Source organism: Engraulis encrasicolus, chromosome 10 (assembly GCF_034702125.1).
Source record: "Engraulis encrasicolus isolate BLACKSEA-1 chromosome 10, IST_EnEncr_1.0, whole genome shotgun sequence".
Lineage (NCBI taxonomy): Eukaryota > Metazoa > Chordata > Actinopteri > Clupeiformes > Engraulidae > Engraulis > Engraulis encrasicolus.
Genome location: NC_085866.1, coordinates 10,564,320 through 10,587,437, shown reverse-complemented (window position 1 = coordinate 10,587,437; position 23,118 = coordinate 10,564,320). Strand labels below are relative to the sequence as shown.

The 23,118-nt window shown below is 44.0% G+C and overlaps 2 protein-coding genes across 3 annotated transcripts; one reads left to right on the top strand and one right to left on the bottom strand.

Annotated features, from left to right (window-relative positions):
• Positions 1-1,196: 1,196 nt before the first annotated feature.
• Positions 1,197-7,246, top strand: si:dkey-72l14.3 (Glyco_hydro_56 domain-containing protein). The gene is made up of 4 exons (XM_063207813.1): positions 1,197-1,709; positions 4,875-5,267; positions 5,942-6,031; positions 6,704-7,246. Exons 1-4 carry the CDS (start codon positions 1,197-1,199, stop codon positions 7,244-7,246), a joined length of 1,539 nt encoding a protein of 512 aa, XP_063063883.1.
• Positions 7,247-14,359: 7,113 nt separating this feature from the next.
• On the bottom strand, positions 14,360-21,717 carry borcs6 (BLOC-1 related complex subunit 6). 2 transcript variants are annotated; one of them, XM_063208016.1, is made up of 6 exons: positions 21,621-21,717; positions 20,077-20,678; positions 18,737-19,400; positions 17,840-18,009; positions 15,985-16,068; positions 14,360-15,803 (listed from the first exon to the last, which is right to left on the bottom strand). In XM_063208016.1, the coding sequence occupies exons 2-6, from the start codon at positions 20,668-20,670 to the stop codon at positions 15,678-15,680; spliced, it is 1,638 nt and encodes a 545-aa protein (XP_063064086.1). In that variant the 5' UTR covers positions 20,671-20,678; positions 21,621-21,717; the 3' UTR covers positions 14,360-15,677. The 2 variants fall into 2 exon arrangements, with proteins under 2 accessions (XP_063064086.1, XP_063064087.1); XM_063208017.1 differs by having other exon boundaries at positions 20,077-20,681; positions 21,621-21,684.
• Positions 21,718-23,118: the final 1,401 nt, after the last annotated feature.

Below are 23,118 nucleotides of genomic sequence, written 5' to 3'. Positions count from 1 at the left end.
CTTTAACAGCAGTTTGTTAATGGGGGGAAATCAACATCACGTTTGGGATTTCCGTCCATTGTTCTGTCAGAATGTCTAGCCATTTGGTTGCACGTTACTTTTATGTGGGCTTAAACATGCCAGCAACGTATTAAAAGTTTTTAGACAGTAAGCAAATGACAGGGATTCCTGCGTGTCCATCCTAGCTTTGCGTGCAGAGCAGTGCACCGTCTCTCTCGCGCTAGAATTGCAGCAATCTATTGCCGCCTTTTGCCAAAGTTATTGCTTTGCAAAAAAGCATTTACTTAATGCGACTGAAGTGTAATTAAAACATATGCACGGAGCGAGATAACTGAACTAACTAAAGTACTGAAATAAGAACGCCCATATAATCAGTCAGCCAAAGGGGCAATCTGTAAAGAAAAGACGTGTCCGAGTGAGAAGATTCTCTGTAGACTCCGCCTGATTTAAAGTGACAGTGCACACTTTCACGCACTGTAATAGAACAGCATAGCCTAAGCATGCATTTTTATTCTTTAAACTTTGTTACTTATTATTAGGCATACAACGTGCTAATAAATGCATGCTAAATCCATGGCATTATTAAGATAATTAAATAAATAAATTAGGAGAATTAAAATCAATCATATGATCTTTTAAAACAAATTGTTATTCACATCAATAATGTGAGTTCTTAAAAGTCTTAGGTCTACCTTTGTAGCTTGATGGTGCAGTGATGGTGGTCAGAATTAAAACTGTTTTGCCCCTGTACTGACAGTCCAATAGCATACTGTTGCCAACTGACAGGAGAGAATTTTAAAAAGCAGGCTACATAAATGCATCAGGTGTGATACTGGTCTAACGGTTACTATTTTTTAGCAACCTAATACAGTGAAGAGGGAATGAGGGTACCTTGCTGTTTTTTTTCATAACTGAGTAATACATTGATGTATGTATGGTATTAATTATGGGCAATAACTTCATAGAATACATGTATTTGCCTGATGGGGCGATGTTAAAAAAAAAAAAAATTAAAGCTATTTTGACCGCGAGTGAAGGGCTCCCCCACCTCCCAAAAGCCAATTTAAACACTGATGACATGACAGTGACGGCTGCTACTGTGTATGTGTGCGTGTGTGTGTGCGTGTGTTTCCCTGTCTTTCTGTCTGTCAGTGGCAGGATGGTGTACAGCCCTGGAAGAGAGAAGAAGTAGGACCATGGTGTGGAAGAGGTGTCTCGCTGGCTGGACCACGCTGTGTGCCTATGTTGTTTTCCTCTGTAGTATCGCAACCCCAGCTCTTGGCGGTCCCGCTCGCTCGCCCCTCCTCCCTGGCCAACCCTTCCTAGTGTTCTGGGGAGTACCGGACCGGGGCTGTCCGGGCCGTCCCGACCCGGCAGCCTTCGGCATGGAGTGGCAGGGCCGCGTGGCCGTGTTTTACGAGGACACCCTGGGACTGTACCCTTACTACACCGCCCTCGATCAGCCCATTAACGGAGGCCTCCCACAGCACACCAGTCTGAACACCCACCTCCAGAGGGTGGAGGCTGACCTGTTGACTGCCTTGCCCCAGGCTGGGGCTCCCGGTTTGGGGGTGCTGAGGTGGAAGGAGTGGATGCCACAGTGGGTCAGGAACAGGGGCAAGGCGGGGAAGTACCAGGAGGGTTCACGGGCGTTGCTGAAAGGATTTTTTCCCGACTGGACTGCAGAAGAGGTGGAGAAGTGGGCACAGGTGAGGACACCTCAGATATCACCTCAGATACCTCGGCCAGATAATCTCAGCTCCGTCTGCACACCACACATGCTCCACACACGCACATGCTACATACACATATGCACGCGCGCTCGCACACACACACAAACACACACACACACACACACAGACACAGTAAGACAGACTGACTTGAATAGAAGACAGCAGGTGCTGGGGCTTAACGGTATAGACCCAAGTCTTCTCTCATTCTGGGCCTTCTGGGAGTCGCCTTTCTGTTTTCCACTGTGGTAAATAAGCATTGTGGAAAAGTTAAGAAAGTATTTGTTATTTACCATTTACGGTGAAGATTCTATCATTTAAAAAAAATATATACCGGTATACTGTATATACCGTATATAGTATACATTTAAAAATGTACACAGTTACTCAATATTTCAGGGCTGTCTCCAGATAGATCCCATCTTGAAATATTTTCCCTGTGCATTTTCTATTCGCAGTTTCTTCAAACTGTTAAACACAGTCCTAAATGTCATGCTAAACACATTATTCAAAATCAGGTGTAATTTTTGACACGGATTTCAAAACGAGCTGTCAAATGAACTCCATGTTAAAGTCCAGCTCCAGTCTAGCACCGCCTAAAGCGCTTAATAAAGGTCAAGCCGTGCTTATCTTTTAATATCTCTGAGGCAGTGATTCACAATTTCATGTCTTCCGGTTGTGACAATGACACAGTAAGAACTTCTTACTGTATTGTCATAACCGGAACGGAGACATGAAGTTGTGAATCATTGCCTCAGAGATATTAGAAGATAAGCACGGCTTGAACTTAGTGAGTCATTATAGTGAGTCTTCCGGTTGTGATTATCTCAGTGGCCTGCATCTGAGTAGGAGCTTCTCTCCATGTGCTCCTTAACAGTCCTGTCGGTCACTTTACTCCAAGTTTAGGCTACTCAAATGGCGTGTCAGTGTATATGACGAAGTCCTTTCTGAAAGCGTTTTTTAATTTAATTTTTTAATTTGAAAAAAATAAATATATTATTATTATTATTATTATTATTATTATTATTATTATTATTATTATTATTATTATTATTATTATTATTATTATTATTATTATTATTATTATTTATTCTTAAAGTGGAAGTTTACAACTTGTTTTTAGTCATATTACCTTGATGGGATTCTGAAAGTACTGCATGAACTAGCCCATTACGGAAATAAGACAAGTTCAAGATAATTCTTGCACACCTCCCACACTTCCAGAATCTGGGCTTTACGTACATATATCAACAGAAAAACTTACAGACGACCACATTAAAGCTACATTTATTAGTCATTTCAAAAGACCTTTTATTAATTTCTAATCGTTTATTCACATTGCATAGACTTTTGGCCAACAGTTGTTGCTGATGATGTTTGCGTATAACAAACCTGTAGTGACTGACTATGTGCACCAATTATATTTTTTATTTAACTTCTTGGCATCTACCTTATTATGCACAGTTACACGGGTGGCACCATTTCTATTTGGGTAGCAGTTGCTAGGGCTAAATCATTCAGAATAGATATGGCTAATAGCCTAACCAGAACTAGACCGGAAATGGTGTGTTAGCACAAAAAAAACGTTGAAATTAGCAAGGTTAGGTGGTGTGAAAATAACATGGATAGAGTGCAAGTCAACGGGCTCGTTGGCGATGGCAGATCCTGCAGCAGTCTGCAACAGACACATGCCCACTGTGAAATTGCAATGCATTCTGGTTAGAAATTGTGTCCACGACGCCATTTATGGGAGCGACTTTTGCTCCATATTCACATGTCACATAGTGTCAAGTCCTGCGTGAACAGGTTTTCTGCTGCGCAGCTGTGCACTTACTCTACGCTCGCTGCACTGCAATGGCTTACTCGCAGCTTCAGCAGGAAGCAGCATCTTTTTACTCTTTGGAGGTCACGTTAGGTATTTCTGTCTCGTCGTGGTCTGTGAAATATATGCGTGGTTGCAAACGCAGCTATTGTTGCTCCTCCAGAAGAGGTAGAGAAGTGGGCACAGGTGAGAACACCTCAGGCTTCACCTCAGATACCTCGGCCAGATAATCTCAGCTCCGTCTGCACACCACACATGCTCCACACGCTACACACACACACACACACACACACACACACACACACACACACACACACACACACACACACACACACACACACACACACACACACACACACACACACACACACACACACACACACACCAAGGTGCTTACCTTCGAACCACTCCTGACGTCGAGCATTAGGTCTTGAGGTCTCCTGCATGGCAGAGTAGCTGAAAATCTGTTCCAGCGAGCACTTGACACCTTGTGACATGACAGTAGAAGACTCCTCCCATCAACAACGTCATGAAAACAATAGCCTTATTCAATTTACTGCAACGTCTGCATGCGCATCTCTGCGTGCGCATGCAGACAACAATGCATTCTGGATGAATGGTTGCATGATGGTTAATCATATTGTCCAACTTTCCAAATTTCAGTCATGTTGGGACAATGACCTGACATGTCACATGGTGTCAAACTATCGCGGGATCAATGCGACTGCAGACGGACCTTGCAACTCCCGCAGTTGCTTATCCCTGTTGATGCTCGTCTGCACAGATCTACACAGAATGCGCCATCAACAACGAGTTCATTGACTTGCAAGAACATGAATATGAACACTGGATGCCACTGACCATCCTTTGTACTGAAGCATGGCTGAAGTGACCGCAGCCATATTTAACCAGTATATTGCAGCCATCAATCAGTGAAGGGCCATACATACAATTTTCTGAAGGTGGCAGTAACATCCATGGTAAATATCAGGATACTGACCCAAAATGGCAGCGCCCCGGGTTGGGCCATGCCACAAGGGTGAACATAGCCTCTAGTGTTCATATCTATATTGCAAGCATATGTAGTTCAGAATATGTTGCCTTTTTACTTTTTCTGTAGTTTTCATTTTTCCTCTCCCTGACTATTACCTGTGTTATACAGTATGAGTCTGGAAATGTCCATGTGGATATAATGTGCATTTATTCATGTAAGCTACTTCACACCTGAATTTCCCCCTAGGGACCAATAAAGTTACTCTATTCTACTCTACTCTACTCTACTCTGAGAAAAAAGCACTAATGGTGATGTTATTTCCTGCCAGGTGGACTTTGAGGCAGCTGCCCAGGCCATCGTCATGGAAACCCTGCGGGAACTGAGGAGGCTCCGGCCCCAGAGTCTATGGGGCGTCGCACCCTTTCCAGACTGCTACAACTCCGGGCCCCTGCAGCTGCTGTCCAATTACACAGGCCGCTGCCCTGCTGCAGAGATGGCCCTCAACGACGAACTTATGTGGCTGTGGAAACGAAGCTCAGCCATCTATCCCACCCTTGCCGTCGACAAGTTCCCTGCCGGGTCCAAAGGACCTTGGCTTTATTCCTCCAATCAGATACGCGAAGGCCTTCGAGTGGCAGCTCTTGCACGCTCCGCCTATGACCTTCCCGTCTTCCCATTGGTCAAAACCACTTATGCGTCCTCCAATGCCTATCTGTCAGAGGTAAGTTTTTTGCCGAAAATTCATCTGGACATGCTCCAATTCATTCCACCACTCACACATATGCTCTACCCAAAGGGTGATGTGACCTCCTTATGGCATATGTCCCTTTTGATGCTCCTCGTCCTTCACCACCACACATTTAAAATGTCAACTTAATGTGTCCTTAATTTCCCTCGGGATCAATATACTCTACTCAACTCTACTCTACCTCCCATATAATTTGTGTGCCAACATATTGGCTTGTGCATATAGTTTACGTCGTCATCAGTGATGATGTGACCCAGATACCGCACTTTACTCACTACATCAAGGGGGCTGTTAGATAGAGAAAACAAGGGGAAGTTTTGCTTTTGGTCCTCCTTAGCTATATTGATTGGGTAGGTTGTCATTTTATTAGTCGGCATGATATTCCTCAACTGAAATGCCAATTTTGTTGTCTGTCTGAGGTCAGTTTGGAAATAAGCACAATCAGGGCCCTAAATATACTTTTGTCATCACCAGCCAAAATGGCTAGCAGATGGCCAGACACAAACTCACTAATGGGTCAAAGTGGCTACTAGTCTTTTCTACCAGCCAAACTGAAATCTCACAAGCATTTGGCCTGTTGGCTGGTGTTAATTTAGAGCCCTGAGCACAATCACACTGCAAGAATAATCCTCCCTTGTTCTCCTCAGGCTGATCTGGTGACCACGGTGGGAGAGAGCGCGGCCATGGGAGCTGCTGGAGTCATCATGTGGGAGAGAACCTTCATAGCCAAGACTCAGGTCAGCCTGCGCTGTAAAAAATGATATCAGTGATAAGTCATGATAACTTATATAATGAAGTTATTGTCCTATACACTGCAATGGCAACAGCATGGTTTAACTTGACATTGTAAGTTTACCAGCTGCCTTAGAATTCCAAGTTAATTTAAATTTGATTTTAATTTAAAGTTTATTGTAAGTTGTATGGTTTTGTGTGTGTTGTTTGAACTCAAAAATGCAATTCAAAGCTTCACACAATTTACAACAAGGATTTAAATTAACTTGGAATTCTGAGGCAGCTGGTATTTTTGACAGTTTTTGATGGAGCAGTGCTGCTTTTTCTATGCAGCGCACATGCACGCCATCATAAAACAAGCCCAATAGTCCATATACATATACAGTACTGTATGTGGGAGAGAGCCTTCATAGTCAAGACTGCATTTCAAATAGTGTAATAGCCCGGACGCACTCCCAGAATTCAAAAGTGTTTAACGAGTGCACTGCAAGATCTTTCATATTTATTGGGGTATTTGGACACCCTTTTTTGATGAGCACCCATCATTAATGGACGTTCACTTACAAAGTGAAGAAATCCCTTTGTTTTTACGTACTGTATTTAAAATGTCATGAAACGGTATAGTTGTATATGTCTCGTTTGAAGCGTTAGGTGTTTGTGTGCATCGTTTTTTGCAGAAGTCTTGCTCGGACATGGCGCTGTTCATTCGTGAGGTGCTGGGCCCGTATGTGGTAAACGTCACCACGGCGGCCCGTCTGTGTGGCGTGTCCTTGTGCCAGGGGCGCGGGCGCTGCGTGCGCAGGAACCAGGAGGATCCCGTCTACCTCCACCTGCCCTCCACCAACTTCCGCCTCCTGCCCGAGGGCGCGGACGGCATCCGGGCGGCCGGTGAGCTGGACCCCGCCTTCCTGGACTCCTGGAGGCGGGACTTCCGCTGCCACTTTTACGAGGCCCTGGAGGGCGCCGCCGCGGACCAGGAGTCAGCCGGCATGGACACTCGCCAGGCCAACAACAACAACAAGCCCCCCATGCTTAGAGCACCCGCTCTGACGGGGCAGGGGCAGGGGCAGGGGCTGGGGCTGGGGCAAGATCAGGCAGAGGGGACAGGGGTAACTGTCGGACAAGTACTCAAGGATGGTGGCATTTCTGCACACCAGACTGCCCTTCGTCTTGTGTTCAGTCTGCTGATGATGGTGGCTGGACTCTTGCTGGCCTGCTAGTGTTTGGGTCACAACACAAACAGGTTGCTATGGCAACCCGCCTGGCCTGTATATGAATTCTGTTAATTAATATCTGCTGGCTGTTAGGCTGAGACAGTGACAAAACAGCTAACAGCAGTCTCAGCAGCTGGGAAATGAAATACATGTGTGAACAACACAGTGACTCATGCCTTTGTATTTATCAAAAAAATTAAATAAATAAAAAATCTACTCAAAATCCATTTCAATGAAAAGAGGATTTAACAGACGGGGGAGTCATGGTTTTGTACTACTAGTGAGCTTTATCCAGCATACGAAACAATGCTGAGACGAAACCCTTAATGCCTCCTCTGCTGCAACCAGACTGATTACACTTCCTACCAGGGCTTTGAACCGATATTTCTTTCCAATCGGTTCGTTCCGAACAGAAACGGAATCATAACGTTCCCGGTTATGAGTTCCACTAATAAATTGAAGTTCCTGAACCGGTTAGAACTAAAAAATATTGTTCCCGGAACGGTTCATTTCGTTCCTGTCAGCTGATTACTCCCCATATCTGACGTTAATTAACCAAGAACGATGGAAGTGCAAATGGGTCAGCCTACATTCCAAACTGTTAATTCAAGCGGAGAAAAAAATAAACTTCATATATGGAAATGCGTGCTCCACGCTGACTAGGGTCACGGCCGGGGAGCGCTATGAGGGACATTGCGAGTTTGTGCATATCTGCATTTGAAGTGAAAGTGAAGTGAAAGCCCATTGGGAAACTCCAACTCCCATTGTCATTGTGACACAGCACTCCACAGCACATACAGTGCCCTCCATAATTATTGGCACCCCTGGTTGAGATGTGTTAAAAGCCTTAAAATAAATTCAGTGTTTATTGCAGAAGAATACTGTCACACTGAAAATTTTAGGAAAATGTAGCCTTCAACTCAAATGAATTGTAGGAAAATAAAAAAAATCCCTGACTAAAAAATAATTATTTTTCATTAAATCACCTGTTCCACAATTATTGGCACCCTTAACAATTCCCAGGAAATAAATATAATTGAAGCATTTCTGTCATTTCTACAGTAGTTTACAAAGTTTACCAGAGTATGTAGGAACATTTAATTAGTAATTCATCACTTCCTGTTTCCCTGGGGTATAACTATGACGTGACACCGAGGCCATTTCTCTTATCCACTCTTAAACATGGGAAAGACAAAGGAACACAGCATACAAGTGAGGCAGATGTGCGTCGACCTTCACAGGTCAGGCAGAGGCTACAAGAAGATTGCAACTGCAGCTGCCCATATCTACTGTGAGAGGAATAATTAAGAAGTTCAAAACAACTGGAACAGTGGTAAACAAGCCTGGACGAGGACCCAAGTTTATTTTGCCACCACGCACAGTGAGGAGGATGGTAAGAGAAATCAAAATATCTCCAAAGCTCACTGTTACAGAATTACAACAAATGGTAGCATCCTGGGGTCACAAAGTCTCCAAATCAACCATCAGGCGCTGTCTACACGCCAACAAGCTGTTTGGGAGGCATGCACGGAGAAAACCTTTCCTCACCCACAATCATAAACGCAAACGTCTGGAGTTCGCCCAGCGGTATTGGGGCTTCAACTGGGACCGTGTGCTTTGGTCAGATGAGACCAAGATTGAGCTTTTTGGCAACAAACACTCTAAGTGGGTCTGGCGTGCCACGAAAGATGCGCATGCTGAAAAGCACCTCATACCCACTGTGAAGTATGGGGGTGGGTCAGTGATGCTGTGGGGCTGTTTCGCTTCCAAAGGCCCAGGGAAGCTTGTTAGGGTGCATGGCATCATGAATGCTTTGAAATACCAGGACATTTTAAATCAAAATCTGTTGCCCTCTGCCCGAAAGCTGAAGCTGGGTCGTCACTGGGTCTTTCAGCAAGACAATGATCCTAAACATATGGCCAAATCTACACAGAAATGGTTCACCAGACACAAAATCAAGCTCCTCCCATGGCCATCTCAGTCCCCAGACCTCAACCCCATTGAGAACCTGTGGGGTGAGCTGAAGAGGAGAGTACAGAGGAGAGGACCCAGGTCTCTGGATGATTTAGAGAGATTCTGCAAAGAGGAATGGCTGAAGATCCCTCTTTCTGTCTTTTCCCATCTTGTGAAACATTATAGGAGAAGATTAGGTGCTGTTTTGTTGGCAAAAGGGGGTTGTACAAAATATTAACAACAGGGGTGCTAATAATTGTGACACACATTATTTGATGTCAAATAATTATTTCTTTATGTGGGATTTTTTCCCCACTGAATAAATGCACTTGTATTGAAGGTTGGATTTTTCTCTTTTTTTCCATTAAGGTCCCATATTATTTAGAGAAAAATAATAATAATTGGAAGCTAAAAAACACATCTCAACCAGGGGTGCCAATAATAATGGAGGGCACTGTAAGTGCATACTGCACACAACAAAATTGCATATATGCCTCACCCGTGCAAGGGGGCAGCCCTCAGTGGCGCCCCATGGAGAGCAGTGCGGTGGGACGGTACCATGCTCAGGGAGTCATGGAGGAGTATGGGGGGGAGCACTGGTTGATTACTCTGGTTGATTACTCCCCCCACCAACCTGGCGGGTCGGGAGTCGAACCGGCAACCTCTAGGATGCAAGTCTGACGCCCTAACCGCTCACCCATGACTGCCCAAGTGGCCATGGATGCCCATTAACGAAGAACATTCTTGTGCGCTTACAAACGCGCTTCTCTGCAATAAGCTATGTCTAACAATGATGCAATGGGAACTCGGCCCTTTTGTATGACAGTGGTTTTATTTCAGGTGTGGAATGGAAACTTTGAAATTTGAATGGAGAGAGAGCGGTGGATTACAGTCAGAGAATGTCTGTCACACAGGACGTGAACTTCAGCCGTCATGGTAACGTGCGCAGGAAAATAATTAGCCTACTTTTTTTTTGTTTGAGGAACGAAATAAAACCGGTATTAACCGGTTACCATTATTTTTCAATAAGTGTTCCTGTTCCAGAACATAAAAAATAATAATGTTTCCAGTTTCGTTTCTGTTCCCTGTAAAATACAAAAAGTTCCTGGTTTTCGTTTTTGTTCCTTGAATCGGTTCAAAGCCATGCTTCCTATACTACTAGAGAACCTGCCACATTCACAGCAGCCTGTCTCTTCACAGATGTCCATGCACTACTAGACTACTAACAATGTCCTCAGGGCCGTTGACAGCTTTTGTCTGGGCCCAGGACAAAATTGTCTCAAAGGGCCCCGTTCTCAATCCATACAATTTAATGGGGACTCAATTCTGGGCCCCCTCCGTTTCCTGGGCCTGTGGCAACTGACTCCTTTTGTTCCTCCCTGTTGGCAGACCTGAATGTCCTTATCACTGCACCACACACGTGACTCCCGGCCAGCACAGTGTTGAGCAGGGGGGAGATGCTTTGATGGTGTAAACATCACATCACACTGGATATAGTAAGATGGGTCCTGGTATAAAAGCAAACATTAAATACATTGGTTTCATCTGTTTCACATGAAAAACTGCCAGAAGACATTTGAAAAGACGTGTTAGTATTTCCTGTGAAGTCACTGTGTAGCCTACAAGCTGATTTGTATCTACAGTAAATCCACTGGCCTTCATATGTTTTGCTATGAACAGGTTTAAGTGAAAGCAGATTGCAGGTGGCTCTGAAAGCCTCTATCAACATAATGGACAATCACAATCTACCAGCCCACAGATGGTGCTTACCAGCAGGGTCACTGCACAGCTTTGGCTGGGCCCAGGACAAAGACATCTGAAAGGGCCCCAAATCCAGTACAAAAAATGTAGCACTATGGCTCTCTGTAATGTCACAGCAATGTTGTTATGATGTAGTTAAGCATTTTCAGCAAGTGAATAGGGTCGCCGGCGACCCCTGCTGCAGTAAGAGGCTACGGACCCAATTCTGGGCCCCCTGTCTCCCTGGGCCCGGGACAAGTGACCCCTTTATCCCGCTCATGTCGGCTTCCCTGCTTACCAGCCTGCAGTTACAGTGACAAGCCATGGGTTGAATTAAGTGTACGGTTTGTGGACAAACGACATGTACTGTACATCTCACACACCTCCACAAAAACACTTGCACACAGAGCAAACACATTGATTGAATGGCATAATCAGGTGTGCTATTACAGTGGTGCACTAGAAGTAGGGCTGGGCGGATCTGGAAAAAATGCATATCACGGTTTTCTTGATGAAAATTAATCTCACGCTTTATTATTTTTAACATGCTTATTAACGTTGTTAACATCTGATGAGTAACTTTATTTGAGTAAGAGCACGAAAATCGGTACACATGGCTGACATGTTGAAAATTTAGGTTTTTTTCGCGACGCCTCCATGTCTAGTATTAGTCAGCATATCAAGATGGATATGTGTACCGATGTAAATAATAAGACTAAAAAAATGAACCACTATAAACACATAATAGGCAGCTTATAAGATGTTAACAAAGTTAATAAGCATGTTATTGGGCACTTGTAAGGGCCACTTTGTTAAGAAAGTTAATAAGCATGTTATTGGGCACTTGTAAGGGCCACTATACCTACCTGCTTACTAGTGACTATAAACGCTCATTAGAAGAAACTTATAAAGCGTTACCCACGATTTTTTTTTATAAAAGCTGCGATTTCCCCCCACATCTCAATGTTTCTGAAGAAAAGGCCGATATTAAATTTAAAAATGAGGTAAAATCCTGAATTTTAATTAACTCCATTTCTATTTTAATCACTTAAAAAAAAAAAAAAAAACTTGTCAAAAAGTGAACCTTGCGTAGGTGAAAATCGTTTTCAAGTTTTTTTTTTACGGTATACCGCCCAGCGCTGATTAGAAGATGGCCAACATAAAATGGACAAACAATGGACACACACACACACGCACGCACGCACGCACGCACGCACGCACGCACGCACAAACATCCTGTGATAAGTATCTAGGTATCTCTCTCTCCTCTTCTGAGCCGTGTGGCCCATGGGGCTTACTGCTACCTGCCATGCTCTTCCACCACCTGTAGAGTTTCTTCAAGGAAAAGCGTTACCTCCTCCTGTGATACAGAAAGAATGTACCCTTTTCTCACTTTTTAAATTTTATAATATTGCAAGTTTACGCAACATTTTTCAACAAGTGCATAATGAAATGTCATGTTTGCTGCTACACAATACAAAATGGAAACAAGGAAGACAATATTTCAGCAAATATATGGTAAATGAATAAGCAGAGGCAACTCTGGGGAGATTTTCAAACTATTATAGTAATGTGATTCGGTGGTGTGATAAAAAAAAACAACAAAAAAAACAGACTGAGGACCTTGATTCCAAGTGTCTTGTTTGTGATATGGACAGTGGTCCAGTGCACACAGCCGAGACAACCCTGAAAATAACCTGGCTCTTCACAACATAACACAGCACACCTTATGCAAACATCTTCTTCATACATTGCCTTGAAATCTTTGAAACAGTTCCTAATAAAGTCCCTAATTAAAGCATTATTAATTCATAGTGTATTACAGACCTGCTGCCTTGATTGCATCTTAAAACTAAGCCAAGCGCTTAAACATTCATGAGTTATTCAAGGTTGAACTCAATTTAATTAAGGTCATATCCTGAATGAATCCAACTGTAATGGATTATTAAAGATGCTTTTCCTGACTGAACATACTGTAACAAAGTCAAACTCTCGTTTTCATTACTCACTGCCTTGAGGATGTGCTCCAGAGCAGGGGTTCCCAACCTTTTTCAACTTGGGGCCCACTTGAAATTATCACAAATGTTCGGGGCCCACATCTGACCCCAGAATAAAACTCAAATAAATAAACAGCAACACACACCAAAATATAATTATAATTTTTAGAAAATTATTTCAAGGCCCACTTGGAATACCTTCACGGCCCACCCGTGGGCCCCGGCCCATAGGTTGAAAATCACTGCTCCAGAGTGTTTGATGAGAACACTTGCCGTGCAATGTGTATCCATGACTCGCGTACTGACTATTGCTAATATTCTGATAATAGTCTATAGTTGGAATATTTCAACTAATAATTAAAAAAATATGGGCTGTGTTTGAGGTAAATAAATGGGAATATGGGGTGCCGTATACAGACATAATTTACCATTGTTGATCGATCGAATTTCATCATAAATAAATGTTAAGATTTCAGGAGGACATGACGTCTGTGGCCTAGTTACGGCCATGCACAGCGCACCTTTAATCACTGCCAAAGCAGCTTCAGTCATAATTGTATTTTGTTTGTTTTTTAACTTCCAGCTTTTTAATGGGACACATACAATCAAGTCCTATAAAAAAAAAATGCGTAGTATAACCACAACTTTGGATGAAAGCCTCTAAACGGTTCTCTGCACACGTATGCACCCACAGGAGCAGAGAGGTCACATTGTAGCCCGGGGGAGGTGCGGGCGTTTAGGCGTATGATAACACCTATCATCAGTTTGATCAACCACGTCCGGCCGGTAGAATGTAACAGAGCAGGTCTAGTGATGGCTACAGCCTACAGCCTCGCTCGTCACAAACATTTGTTTGTTTGTTTTAAGTACATCTAATCTTACGCTTGCATACCCAGCATGCCTCTTATCTCCCGGGCGTCTGCTATGCCCATCGCTGCTGTAAACTGAAATCCATCCAAGTTTACAATAAGACGTGCTCTATCGCAGGTGATCAGACGCCACTCGGTTTTGTGGCTGATTTGTTTGTTTGTGTAGCAGTTCAGTTGCAAAAGTGTAGGAGTGACCTTCTGTAAATTGAGTTAACCTTGCATAACATACTGGATGTCTGTTGTTTATATACTATACAGTTTCCCCTGAATGTGTTAGTGTGCAGATGAACGCTCAGCTAAGCTCTGACTAACATATTTCTTGCTTCATCAGCTCCACGACCATCACCATCAAACACTAACCACACATAAACTACTAGCCCACATGATTTTTGGTATTGTTGGAGCAAAATGGCCTGAAAACATCCTTAAAGTGTTCATTTGTAGTAAGTGCACCTTCTATCTATAGAGTTGCTCATTTGTTTCGAAGCGCAAGACAAACTTCAGAGAAATCTACATCTTGGCACATGCACACATGTAAGTAATCTTAAGAAAGACAGTCGGTTTTTGCGTCATTGTAAATTTATTGTTATATCCTCTTTTTTTAAATATACACAACATTGACTAAATCATCCTTTTAGTGACATTGACATTATGACAATATGTACAAAGGTTACTTCTGATTGGGTCGAGCAACAGACAATACGAGCAGAGCAAAGAGGATAGCCCTCCCATCACAAAAGTGTCCCCTTAAAAAAACTCCAACTCCCACAAAGCCCTGCTTCAGTCCAAAGCCACTCTACATACAGTGACCACAGGGGATAGGGAGAGAAGACCCATGCAGTGATTTAAAAAACACTCTAGCATGGCTGGGAACATGCTTCTGGTCAGTCAGTCAGTCAGTCATACAGACAGACAGACAGACAGACACACACACACACACACTTCATAAAGTTAGTATCGAGGGACAAGACAAAGACCAAAAAAAACCAAAAACACACATTTTGAGGTGTGTAAATGTGCGGATTAGGTCCTTCACATAAATAGACTGTAACTGAAGGCTTATGTAATGTACGGTAGCATAATTGTATAAATAAAGTGGTTACACCTCCCTAGTCACGTTCCCTGCAGGGTATCAGAAAAGGAGGTGGCTAGCACATCCCTCTGAATCCTGTCCCTGCGATGGCCTCGCTTAAAAACCCAACAGTCAAATCAGCCGGTGACACCCGACCCGACGTCACCACATGTACACATGGACACAGAGCACTGCAACCCTTCCACCCCAAGAAGAAGCAAACGGCAAAGGCAGGTTACTGTTTGGACGGCATGATGGAAAGAATGAGACACACCATCCGAATGCCTCAGTGAACTGAAATGTCATGGACGAGAGCGCAAACTGCAGCTACAGGGAAATAAGACACCGCACACGCTCCTGCAATTCCTCTGGTGTCCTGGTGGTGGAGCTGCTAGTCAGTGAGGGGGGCAGACAGAGTGCACAGCAGATTTGTAGAAGCTTTGTGAAGCTTTGAAGAGTAGTAGCATGAGATTTTGGTAACATGGTCATTGGCAAACAGTCTGGACACAAGTCATTTCAGTAATTTCAGTAACGAACATTTGCAGGTGTGGGTGAGGTGAGCTCAAGGCATGTTGGCACGACACCTCGGTGAAAGCGTACAACAGTAGTAACTTGCAGCACGTCACGCTTCTGGGAGTATAATGGATCGCAGGGGCCTCTGGGTTATTGGAGCAGCATCACATCGGCCACACACGCCTGGCAAATGGAAACCAATGGATGGGCGACCAGGAGCTGGGTTGGGCTGGACTGGGCTGGGCTTGCGCATGGAGTGGGTAGGATTGAGTTGAATGGCTGTTGCATTGCATCTACTTGCAAATAGCCTCCAGGGCGTCGAGGGTGCGCTTGATGTCTCTGATCTGAGCTGCAAGCACGTGGATGGGCTTCATGGAGCGGTCAAGCTCCTCGCAACGAGCCATCAGTGTATACATTCCCTACAAGCAACACACATATAGAGAGAGAGAGACAGAGACAGAGACAGAGACAGAGAGAGAGAGAGAGAGAGAGAGAGAGAGAGAGAGAGAGAACACCGTAGAAATTAAATTGATGTACAGAGTCTCAAACATTGTTGTTATGCTGTTATGAATGTCAGCCTTGGCTAATTCCTCCTCATACCTTTATGCTCATGTCCACCGACTCTCCAAGGCTGTCCACGGAGTCTCTGTATGTCTGGATGTAGCCAACACTCAATGCAGTCATCTGTATGGAGAGGAGACACAACCACATCAAAGGTCAATGGAGTTACTGTCATGCGCTAAACCAGTGTTTCCCAACCTTTTTTGTCTTGCGTACCCCCTAAGCCTTTTTGCCATACCATGAGTACCCCCTCACTCATGCTCTACATCCCAATGTGACTATGTTCCATATATTTTTTTCATTTTTCCAAGTACCCCCTGCAGTGTACTCGCGTACCCCTAGTGGTACACGTACCCCTGGTTGGGAAACACTGCGCTAAACCACGGCTTAAAAATGTTTAAGGATAACTTCTGCCAATTTCAATGTATTGCTCACACTACCCTTGCCCTGTCAGTATACGGTGATTCTGCATTTTTCAACTCAGTCCTTTCCGAGATCTGAGCTATTCTAATAGGGGCAGACTTTGTTTACATTAAAATTTTCTTAACACAGCCCTACTCCAAATATTATCCCAAAAGGTATCGCTGTTTGCTGCTGAGGTTACATAACCTTTTGAATGTTATTGGGAATAAATCAAGATGTTTTTTTAAATGTTAACAAACGCCTGTCCCCATTACAATGACCACGATCTTGGAAAAGGCTGAACATTTTTTTTCTCAGGTACTGACAAGTCCAGGGTAGTGTGAGCATTACAACTGCATATCGAAATTGGCAGAAGTTATCCTTAAACATGAACAGAAAATCTTGTTCAGTAAACCTGAAACATTTTAGGACATCATCCATTGCCATTGTCATTGTGATTAAGTAATTTTGATAAAATGATGCTGATGACTAACATTATCATTTTGATTAAATGATTTTCAATAAATGAATAAATGATAAATTAATCAAGATCCAGTACTCTTGAAATTCAATTTGGAAAAACAGAAACCCTTAATTTAATGACTGATGTAATGACGATGGTAAACGTGGGGAACAGCTGCTCACTGCGCTCTCTCATATGTGCACTTCAATTTTGCAATTTCTTTAGCGCCTCATGGTAAGAGGGTCACCCCCCCAAACAACAAAAACTACTACTTCTACCAGTCATTTCACAGCCTCTTATGAAAAAAGATTTATGAAAGGAATGAAAAATGTCCTATTACTTGAACCACTTCAGATGTCCATTCCACCGTTAAACAACAGTAATTAGGCTCAGAGTGTAGCTCATCTTCGTATTCTTAAAAAGCCTGAATTTTATTATCCAGCTTACGTCCCTGTCTTTGCTTTATATATCTATGGCTTTCACCTATGGCAATGGTTTCTTGAGCATAAGAGCATAAGACCGGAATCACTGCAGAGGAGAAAAGCATAATGGCTGTCTGCCTGACATGACATCCACTAGACTCACGGAGAGGATTCCAATCTGCGGACTTCCGTCCTCCCTTGCTCACTTGCCTGCTTGTGACCTCCTGATAATGTCAGACGACAGAAAATTAATTAAATATCTTGCTAAAGAATAATTCTAATCTCATTTTCTAATTTGCAATTGGGATGGTGAATGAAAAACAGTCCCCAAAAGTTGTTGTGGCAACAGCTGGTAAACTATATTGTTTTCTCCACAGAGGAGGGGCCAGGAGGCGGGGCCAGGCCACAAGCACAAGTGGAGGACGGGAGTGTGCATATTGGAATGCACCCATAAACACTAACCTGAGTCAAACATGAGGCTTCCTCACTCAGAGTAGACAGTAGTCAGACATACAGATGCACGCACACACACGCATACGCACACGCACACACAACACTCCAACACGCTCTCACACACACACGTATCTAGGGAGTCAGTGCCACTCACGTTCTGGATGGTTCCGCTGAGGCTGCGCATCATAAGCTCCACGCTCTGCGCTACGTCTTGCGTGTGTCTCTGCAGGTCCAGCAGCACAGACGGGTCGATTGGGGGGATATCCGCCGGCCGCCGAGATGACCCTCGGGGACGCACCACTGGGCCAGAGCAGCCAGAGTCCGCTAGATACACAACACAGGCAGCAAAGGAGCAGATTGATTGATTGTTCACATTTATTGCCATTTCAGCAGCTATGGCTATATTATGGCCAATACAAATAGAGAAAAAAACAGTATGCAAAGGAGCAGAGGGACGGAGAGATAGAAAAGAGGATAGACAGATAAGCTGACAGGTCTTTGCAATATGTATTAACTGGTTATGGGAGTTTTTTCATATGTAATGCACAGTGTGAGTTCAGATAAATGTTACATGCTGCACCCAGCTGCATGGTGCACTGACATCAACGTACGTTTGTACATAATTGGACACCATCAAATAGCCTCCAGCAACTTTCTCAGTCGGTGCCTCAATATAGAAGATGGAACATGGACATTCAGTTCTCTGGTATTGCAGTGTAAGTTACACGGTTATAATTTTGTTCAGATCTTTGGATGAGCCGCTGAGGTCCAGAAATCTCCGATTTGAGACGGAATGATCCATCCAGCTTTTAAAATAAGCATAACTTAAGCCTTTTACAGGGTATCTGCACATTTTTGATCACCCAATTTATTACCATTTTCAAGACCTCCAAAAAGAAAATTAAGACCACTACACAGGGTGTGTGCGTTTACTGTGCGCGATACAGGATATAATTGTATAAAAGTTTTATACCTTATACACCAATTTTACCTTATACACCAATTTCCACCCACACACAGTTTCCCATATCTATCCATCCCCTCTACTCACAGTCACAGTCCAGGCTTGGCCGGGAGCTCATCTTGATCTTCTCCTCCAGGTTCTTGGCGATGAAGTTGGTCAGGTCTCCCTCGTGGCTGACCGTGCCCTCCAGCTCCAGGGCGCTGGAGATGGTGGCCCTGCGTCCCCCCTCCGCCTGGCCGGCTCGGCTGCCCTTCCTCGGCCCCCCTCCGCACGCGCCGCTCAGCTCGTCCAGGCTCTTGCTGTCCTGCATTCCCCGCACCACTCGCTCCCGCTCTGGCATGCCCCGAACGCGCACCTCTGCCATCACGTGCCGCGGGACGTCTTCTGGTGTGGGCTGGGCGCCATCGACTGGGGGTCCCGTTTCCGCCGCGGCTGGCGTGGGCCGCGGGACATAGTCTGCTCCCGTCTCGGCCATGACTGGCGTGGGCTGTGGGACGTCATCAATCAGTACCGTCTCCGCCGCAACTGGTGCAGGCTGCGGTCCATCATCTGTTTCTGTCTCTGTCTCCGTTGTGTGCCGGGGAACATTGTCTGTGACCTCCCCAGCCGAGTCTCCCCCTACCGGTACGTGCGAGGAGGGTGCAACGCTGGCAGGACGAGGGGCTGTGTCTGCACAAGAGGCGGAGGTGCCGGGATGAGGAACAGGATCTACTTCCTGACATGATGCCGACGACAATGTCACTTCAGTAGGCTGCAAAAGAAGGAGTATACAGCCGTGGCCTAAAGGTTAAGAAGGTGGTCTTAAGATCAGAACAGAGGGTTGTATGTTGGAATCCCACCCTTACCCCTCCTTACACATCCAGCCATGGCTGAAGTGCCCTTGAGCAAGGCTGTACGCTGTTGATGTAGCTGCACTGAACCAAAACTCAACTCAGTCATAAGACTAACTCTCCAACAAGAAAGGAACAAAACAACATGGTACGTTCAACAGGTGCTGTCTGCCTGACGTTGTAACTGGGAAGACAATGTCTGAAGTAGGGCTACACAATTAATCAAATTCACGATCAAATGAAATGCAAATCTTTTTTTTTGTTCATTTAAAATGTGGGCTCTGCAGTAAGTCTTATCAAGAAACAACCACACATAGTAGAGGTGTCATGATTTAGCCGCTGAAACCATTAGAAAGCAAACACACTCTGCAGTGGTATCTTCAAGTTTAGTCAAGACTGTTGGGACTGTTGCCATTTTAAAATATCATGTTGCATTGAAGCAGTTCACATTATTTTTGTTTAAAAGTAGTGCCATAATAGTTCAGATATTTTCCCGATCATGGAAAATAATCGTGATTCCAATATTAATGAAAATAATCATGATTGTCAATTTGGCCATAGCCTAATCGTGTACTCTAGTATGAAAACTATATTTACCTGGCTTGCCTCCTCCTCCTTCTCCTCTTCTTCTTCTTCTTCTTCTTCCTCTTGCTGCTGCCCATCTTCGCCTTCCGTTCTGTCCCTCAGCTCCTCTCCTCTCCCCTCATCTTCCACTGGTACCCCACTGTGTATGTGTGTGCTGTTGTCATGCGGCTGTCCATCCGCTTGCTGTGCGTCTGTGTGGTGTCCGTCTTTGGTTTCTGTTGTGTTGGCAACACGTGTGTCACTGGTGGGAAGGAACACTGAATCGTTGAGGTCCTCGCTTGAAGGTTTGGGTGGATAATCTGCATCTTTGTCCAGTGTTTGTGAGTGCATCTGTGTGTCTGCTGTTGGCATTGACGTCGAGTGTGTTTGGAGTGTGTCAGTGCATGACGAGTCTGGATGTGGGCTTGAGTTGTTGGTTATGTGGTGTGTGTCTGTGTGAGTCTCTCCTTCAGTTTGGTTCTCCTCTAGTCCACCATCTTGTGTCATCCTGCCGTCACATTTCAGAGTGTGCAGCACAGGTCTATCTGAAATTTCCGGGGAGCCTGGCGAGTCCACCCCATTGGCTGCCTCTGGTACATCTTGGCCAATCACAAGGGAATGGCTCATCCCTTCACCTGCTGAGAACAGAAGAATTATTCCTCATGTATGACATTATAGCCTTATCAACATTAAAAGTGATGCTCCTGCCACAATCTTTCTTTCTTTCAGCAGAGCTCTTCATGGTGTTGTGATGTTTAAATGCATACGAGTTTACCACGCTGGCAGAACAACAACAAGCCATCTCCCAAGCTTGAGTCACGGGTCACATGAGGACTCGAAGTCAAGGCGTTGAAGACAGAAGTAAACACAGCCAGTGCCCCGCCACCAACTGTCAGCTCTCTCAAGTTACGAACATTCCTTGGCCATTGGCTACATTCATATTTATTACACAGTCGAGTGATTGAATATTGCTGACGTGATGAGACCGTGTACTTTATTAGCTTGCGTGGCGTTGGCCACTCGTCTGCCTTTGCAGTGAGCTTACTACACAAGACATAACACTCACTTCAAACACGATTCGTTTCGCTGAAATAAATGTTGACAATAATGTGTGGATAAAACGTTTCTTGAGCAATGCCCAGTCATCTTCAGGAACTGAAACTTTTGTGACGTAGCCTACCAAAATAGCTAGCATGCTAACGTCAAATAGTCTACGCCAGCTGCTGTCAAAGTAGCTAGCCAGTGCTGGTTAAGTTATCTTGCCACGACTGTAAATTGTGTTGACACATGATAATTCATGAACAAACCGAGTATTCTGAATCATTACTTTGTTTAACTAAATATCAACAAACAGCAGAAATAAAATGTCTAGATATACAACGAAATGCAGCCAGTTAGCCTCTTCAAGCGACAGGCCTCGGTAGTTTGTTGTTCAGGGTTCTGTCAAGCCTTTACACTTCAGTGATTCCGAAAACGGTGCTGTAACCTCACCTGAGTTGGAGTTAGTTAAGCACAGAATCTATGCAACTCCCTTAAAATGTATTTATCAACAATAAGCAAGATTTAAATAACATTACCTCAGTTAGTTCTTCCCCAAAGATGAAGGTTGCCAGGAAACTGAGTCCGTCCGCATTAACTGTCGTGGTAAACTACGGCCTGAAACATTGGTTCCGCACAGTAAATCGATTAGGCTACTGATGATGATGATGACGATGACGATGATGATGATGATGATGATGATGATGATGATGATGATGATGATTAGGCCTATCATTATTATTATAACAACAATAATAACAATGTTATTATGAAAGTAAGTGTCATGATATAAAACTTACATTTTTTTTTCAGTTTTGAGTCTGTTATGGTCGTGCAGAATGGCTCAGAGGAAAGCTACATTTTTAGTAAACTGGCCTGACAATTAGGAAAAAAGTTTTACACCAGAATGGTTGATGCTATTAGAAGACCATCAAAGCCTTATTAATCAGTCAAAAAAGTGTATCTACTCTTTACTTTAGTAGGGCCTGCAGATGGATCTGCAACTGTCTCACAGAGATGTCCAGCAGTTGGGCCACAGACTAACACCTCGGCAGAAGAATTTTTACGAAAATGGTTATAGAAAATGTTCACCAAAGTTTTCTGAGGAAGTGGCCATTTAAACTGGGGTGATTATTTCCTATGACACAATATGCCACACATGGCGAGGAATGGTGTATGTGTCATCCACCAAAGAAGCAACCAATAGCCTACAGCCCAGTCAAAAAAGGCCAAGAGTTTGCCAGGCCTAATTATGACAAAAATGAAGGCTACTGGGACTCTGTATTGTGAAGTCATGATCCCAAGATAAATCTTTTAAGAACTGAGCATGTGTGATGGAGGTCATCTTGCACCTGTTCAACCCCCTTGGGGATCGAACCTGCATCCTCGTCAACTACAACTTTCCGGCAATGGGAGACACAGTACGATAACGCTGGGCCAAGAGACTAGTCTCTCGGCCCAACGGCACAAGACTGTATGAGGCTATCGGAGGGAGGATTACCAACGTTCCACGCCAACTCTGTGCTAGTTAGCCTCCGTTACACATGAACTGTACGTTATTGGAGATGAAGAATACAAACAAAAAAGGTGCCTAAAGTGATGGTAGGCCTATATGTGGGGCTGCATGAGTGCTGCTTGTTTGAGCGCTGTTTTCATTGATGAAATCCTAGATGTATTTCTCTACGAATAGCGAATAGGCATATGTCACCATTACTCATTGAACTTCACTGTTGGTCATTGTTTATTTTCCAACTTGACAAAGACCCTAAACACACACTGGACAATGCTGATTTTCTGAAGAGGTGAGATTGATTCAGTGATTCAGTATGGCACCTGATCTGAACTCATTTGAACGTAAATGGGGAGATTTTAAGAGACAAACTGGTCATCAGTCTGAGGTGTTCTCACTCTTGCACCACCATAATTTCACAAAAAATGGAAAAGCTATTAAACGTAATTTTATTTATTTTATTAAACTACTGTAAGTTTCAAAGATGTTGTATTAAACTTACTATATGCACATTTTGGAAATAAAAT